The sequence below is a fragment of the Pteropus alecto genome, unplaced genomic scaffold (genome assembly GCF_000325575.1).
Source record: "Pteropus alecto unplaced genomic scaffold, ASM32557v1 scaffold87, whole genome shotgun sequence".
Taxonomy (NCBI): domain Eukaryota; kingdom Metazoa; phylum Chordata; class Mammalia; order Chiroptera; family Pteropodidae; genus Pteropus; species Pteropus alecto.
In genome coordinates this window covers 9,942,365-9,948,364 of record NW_006443225.1, presented here as the reverse complement: position 1 = coordinate 9,948,364, position 6,000 = coordinate 9,942,365, and the positions used below count along the sequence as shown (strand labels likewise).

The 6,000-nt window shown below is 40.1% G+C and overlaps 1 protein-coding gene across 5 annotated transcripts in view; it reads left to right on the top strand.

Moving 5' to 3' along the window:
* Positions 1 to 6,000, top strand: part of PDE7A (phosphodiesterase 7A) — an 88,281-nt gene that overhangs the window by 70,952 nt on the left and 11,329 nt on the right. For 3 of the 5 annotated variants that reach the window (XR_003043668.1, XM_015598645.2, XM_015598644.2), the window contains exons 6-9: positions 13 to 108; positions 1,892 to 2,013; positions 5,168 to 5,299; positions 5,489 to 5,580. Coding sequence is in view for 4 of the 5 variants with exons in the window: in XM_015598645.2 (XP_015454131.1) it covers positions 13 to 108; positions 1,892 to 2,013; positions 5,168 to 5,299; positions 5,489 to 5,580 (442 nt within the window). In the remaining variant the exon portion in view is untranslated. The remainder of the gene's footprint in view (positions 1 to 12; positions 109 to 1,891; positions 2,014 to 5,167; positions 5,300 to 5,488; positions 5,581 to 6,000) is intronic. The other 2 variants (XM_006923998.3, XM_015598646.2) reach the window with 2 other exon arrangements.

Sequence of the window (6,000 nt, the reverse complement as noted above, 5' to 3'; positions counted from 1 at the left end):
TTTTTTTTTTAGGAAATAGTCTAGTAAGTTTAACCTTTCATTTATTTAGTCTTCATGGATTAATTGAGTACTTCCATTTAGATATGATGAAACTTCGTAGATTTTTAGGTAAGTGACTTTAACCCATTTAATAATAATAAGATTTATACAGGAACTTTAAAAAATTGTTTATCAGTTAGCTATTGCTCTTAAACAAACCACCCCAAATTTAGCGACCTAAAACGACATGCATTTATTTAGCTCCTGAGTCTGTGGGGTTGTTGAATGCTGCTTCTGGTCTGGCTCAGCCCATTTATGCACTGCAGTTGACAGTAGGTGAGCTGCACGGTGGCTTTGCAGGCCTCAGCTGGAACCTCATCTGGAACACAGGGCCTGACCTGGCTCAAGCCTACATGGTCTCTTAGTAGATGACAAGGAGACAGGGGAGTTAGGCACCATGGTAGATTCACACTAAAAACAAACAAAAGAAATATGTATGTATTTTACAACAAGCTGAGCTCGTTCAAAGAGCAGTGGCCAGCTTCTGAGAGCGCCAGCATGCCCAGGCCCCTGGCACCTGGGTTAGCTCTGGCCGGCGCTCATGCCCGCCTTGTCCTGGTGGCCATAGTGAGTCAGGTGGAGATAAACTGCCCCTCCTGGCAGGGGAGCTGCGGGGGCTCAAAGCCACGGGAGGCCTTGGGGAGAGCTGGGACAGTTTTGCACTCAGTTTCTAGAACCGGCCACAGCTTTCTGACAAGTACGACATAGTCTCTGTCCTTTTCTACATTTTCGAAGGCTAAAACTTTAAAAGATTGGGTATGTTGCACTTAGGTCTCTTATTTTCACAGGAAATGTTAAAATTATTTCAAATATGTTTAAATGTACATGGTAATATTTACTTAAGACTGCTCTGCTAAGAAAGACGTTGAAGTTTTTCACTGAATACAAAGAAATATGTTAGAAAAAAATTAGTAGCATGAGGATTCTTTCTTCAAAAGAAGAAAATAATATTTTCTTTCCTCTTAAGTACCAAACTAAGGTAAATTTATTACCTAGCACTTTTGAGAAAATTTTGATGCACATTTATTTATAATTTGTATGCCTGTGATATTGTACTAATATATAAACCATAAAACGCATACAAAAAGACTATTTTAAATGATACGATCAAAGTAAATACAGAATTCAAATGCTTTTTCCTCCTCACCAGTGGGTCGTAGTTCACCACCTTGGGGGTGGCCCGCTTTACTTGGAAGTCACTCGGTTTTAGGTGCTGGTGCCGGTCTGATGGCAGCAGGGAGAGGGCCACCTCCAACCCTGGTCCCCTTTTCCGTGATAGCTTAACACACACTGAGCAGAGAAGGCAGGATTAACGGACGATCCATCCTGCTGCTGAAAAGCGAATTGCAGATCCAAAGCTCACCTCACTGATGTTACACTCATAGGATCATTTTTATACACCCCGATACTTAGACTGTTTTAGCATCATAAAGATTTTTGTTCACTGATGCATTTCTAGCACTACCTGGAAAAGTACATGGTAAAATAAATATTTGTTATACTGCTTTTTATTAAACTGAGAGACTCTTTTTGTCTCAGTTTAATAAATCCACTTAAAAATTTTTTTTAATTAAAGAGAGTCAGGAGTTTTACAAAATGGTAGTCACATTTTAAAAGGCAAAAGAAAATTAAAATACATTATACTTTTGACATGAATACTTTCTCATGAAAGTTACAAACAAGTTATAAGGTAAAATGACATTCTCTAGGTATACATGTGAATTATGAGGTGATTATCATCTCAATCTGAACAGTTAGCTCGTAGCCACATGAAAAGTGTAAGTGGAGAACTTGTAATCATCACAATTTTTGTATTTATTTATACATGCCTCCCATTTATATTTAAATCTAGGGTCTTTTTTCTTTGCTGCAGTTATGATTCAAGAAGATTACCACAGTCAAAACCCTTACCACAACGCAGTCCACGCTGCGGATGTCACCCAGGCCATGCACTGTTACTTAAAAGAGCCTAAGGTGAGACGGCGACATTTACAGAAGGTTCCTTTGCTTTATTTTCAGATACTTTTCCTTAAGTTAGTGATGTGACTCAAAATCAGAAGCTTTCTTCACAAGAATGAAACCTAGCTTGATCGAGCTTCCAAGCGCAACAACGGGAGAAGTGGGGTGCTTGCTGAATGAGCACCTGGGGGATTCCAAGGCAGGGCGAAACCTCGGACACTGTGTCCAGACATTCGGCATTCACACTGAGCCCATGAGGGCAGGGACAGCACCAGCCCAGCTCAGTGAATGAGTAGGGAGACGTGGGAGGGGAAGCAGGAGGCTTTCGAAGACTATTCGGGTTGTGGCTTAAAAGTAAATCAGGCAAGACCAGAAACGCAATGCCTGTCAGGAGCTAATGCAGTGGCCTGAGCTAGGCCGCAGCCTTGCGGGAGGAGAGGGGTGGATGGTTTCTAAGATCTCGTGGGAATCCGACCCGGACGTGGTGTCCGGATGCACGGGGGGAAATGAGGTAGGGAGGAGGGTTGACGAAGACTGCCGGGGGCAGTCGAGTGGGAAGTGGAAGTCTTGAGAGGAAATGCAGAAAAGGGAGCAAGTTTGCGGGTAGGGCTGGTAGAGATGATGACCCATTTGAATATGTGGAGTTACAGGTATTTCTGTGATATCCAAATGAATATCTGTCAAATAGTGGGATAAGAGTCTGAAGCATAGGTGAGAAATTAGAGTTGGAGACACAGATCTGGGAAGCATCAGCTGATGGGACTGAACGCCGTGTTTGCCCGTGGACGTGCCTGTCCCCGGAGCGTCTCCGATCTCATCTGCGCATGCTCAGCCCTGCTTCCGAACTCTCCTGGGGACCTCAGACCCGGCCAGAGGTCAGGGGGCTGCAGGCCAACTCAACCAGTCTGTGCCAGTCTGTGCCAACTTGAGCATATAGCCCTGTGGTTTCCAGTCTTCTGATTATTCAAGAGTTTGTGGAATATGTGAAAATACCCCAATTTTTAAAGTATATATATACTATGACTTTAAAAAAAATCTATATTGTCATATCATTTATATATAATAACAAAATGTATACATTTTGTGTGTACAGTTTTGACAAATGTATACTCCCAAGTGCTTCAAATTTTAAATTAAACTAAAAAAATCCTCTGGGCCAAGCTCGAAGCCTCTGTTTGAGAGTCTTGTGGGAGAAATTGATAAGTAATCACCATACCGCCAGGTAAATGGAGTGATAGAGGTAAGTGCCTCTTCCTGAGGGATGCAGAGGTGGTTAACCTGGTCCACGTGTCTTTGACGGCTTTTTCCCTCCAACCTCCCGCTGGCCACACTCCACCAGAAGCACCGGGCAGGGCGAGAGGGGCAGAGGCGTGCAGGGCAGGGAGGGGAGTGGATAAAAATGAATAGAAACGCTGTCTTAGCCTGCAGCTCTGATAGTACTTATTTTAAACACTTTTCATCAACATATTCAGTGAACTCTTAGTCAAAGCTTCAATTAAGGATATAGGTAAAATCACCAAGCCCTAAAATGAAACAACCCTCTTCTCCCTTATTATAGTTTTCATTTAAAAGTAGAATCACTCAAAGTCTTAAAAGTGAATTCTAAAAAAAGCTTTAAGGTTTTAAGGTATGTCTGTCCTTCTGCCACTTGCCCTCTGTTTTAGTTGGCATAAGAATGCAACACTTTCACAACTTGCTCAAATCATTCCGTGTTCGTAAGCTACCCACAGCCATGCCCACACGTTTATTTGTTGGGTAGGGGAGTTGCTTTGCGTGCAGGCTGCTCCGTGTAGTGTTCCTCCTGATCAGTATGCAGAGCTTTAAACAATTTGTAATTTTTAAAATGCTTTTGTATATCTTCAAGAGGAAGTAATTTCTTCATCTTCTCCCCTTCACTGAGCTGCTCCATGTACCAATTACAGATAATACAAAAAGGCATCCTCTCCTTTCAAACAGCTTATAGTTTTCTAGGGAATTCAAGCCCTTAGTGATTTATTTTTTTCCTTCAGAGGTGAATGACGCAGCATGGGAAATGATCCATTCTGGCATAGAAAGAAAATATTTAGAATTTGAATCTTAATTTATTTTTTATCTCATATTTTTAAAGATTTCACCCTTGTTTTATCAGGTGCAGTATACGTTAGCTCAGCATCATAACCTATAGGTACGCTTACGACGGCAGTGTGTTCAGTTTTTACTGTTAGGGCACCAGGTCATACAAGTTTAGTGAGCGTCACCCTCATGGAAAGCTGAATAAAAGTATGCTCTGCCCAGTGTTGTTACGGCAGGACACGTGAAGCGCTGCGGGCACACAAGCTGGTCACTTGCTCGGGAGGGAACTGGAGGCCAAGGATAAGGGAGGGTGAATAGAAGTTGGCCAGAAAATGACAGGTGATTTATGAAACGCAGGTGATGTGCTCAAGGTTAATTGTTTTTGATAAAACTTTCAATCACATAATCAACTTTTATTGTGATTATTGTATCAAGCAAAATTAGAAATGATTATTGAGAGTAATATTTAAAAGGTTGCCTTTTCTGACATGCCTCAGTGTGTACACTGGTCTGAACGTGTCCATCCACTAGGAGAGGATTTTATTACAGACTTGACGTAAACTTCTCTGTGATTTCCTTAGTAGCCTCCTTAAATTAGGACCTCAGAAATAACCTTGCACTTCAGATTCTTATTTGAAATCCAATAACCAATTTGTTGATAAATAAACACCTTCAGTCTTCTAGTATATTATACCTTTAAAAATCTGTTGATAGATCTCATGTTAAGTAAACATTACCACAGTGATTTTATTTTTTAACCTCATATAGGTCTTCTCTGTTTGGGAGTAGCTACAGTAATAAAAATCCACAAACTATGTTTGTTTTAAAGCCATTCTTTCTCAGAAAGGTGGTTTATACTTGAGCTGCCATGTTAACTAAGCTAGTTCGAATGCGGCAGTGCGAGGGTGGGCTCTCTGAACTCTGTGTGCTCAGGTCAGGGACTGCGGTGACGAGGCAGCACGTGGCGGGCGCTTGGTGGCTTTGATGAACAGTCTGAAAAACACGAAGTGGGAGGAGACTGTCAACACTACCATTTGGGGCCAATTCAAAACTGTTGTAATGGTACAGAGCAGATTTCAGATATGTCTGTAATTAATTTTTCTTTTGTCAACTCTAGCTTGCCAGTTCTGTAACTCCTTGGGATGTCTTGCTGAGCTTAATTGCAGCTGCCACTCATGATCTGGACCATCCAGGGGTTAATCAACCTTTCCTTATTAAAACTAACCATTACTTGGCAACTTTATACAAGGTTAGTGCAGTTTTATCATCAAAATATATTCTTGCATTCTAGAAAATGTTACACGTTTTTAAGACATGACAGCGGTAAACAAATTCTCAATAAATGTTAGACTTTTAACCACATTAATATTTTTTTCATCAAAATCATTATGTTCAGAAAGAAGCTTATTAAATAACTCAGATATGCCCTTTTTTGTAGAATACCTCAGTACTGGAAAATCACCACTGGAGATCTGCAGTGGGATTATTGAGAGAATCCGGTTTATTCTCACACATGCCATTAGAGAGCAGGTAGGTTGGATTAAGGCAAATTTAGTTTGCTATGAACTATGGAAATTAACTTGGTAAAATAATTTTATAAAGTTTTAAAAATTACATTGTTCAGGTGTTCCACAGTTTTCAGTTTTTGTTACATTTAATGGGTGAATTATACAAATTTATATCAAAATTTTAGTAATTTAAACCTATTCTGCATTATAGTCAGTATTTTGTAGTGAATTATTAGGAAAGATCATTCCATATATTTGAGTACTGTAAAATTAACTCCAAAAACACAGTGGGTCAGTCAGTTTACTGCTCATTTACGTAAATAGTATTATGTATTTCCATTTTACGCTAATCTGAATAAAACCTTAAGTTCTAAGTATAAGATAGAAAGTAAACAGTCTGTGTAATAAATGGATTGATTAAAATCTGTTTCAGGAAGTTTTA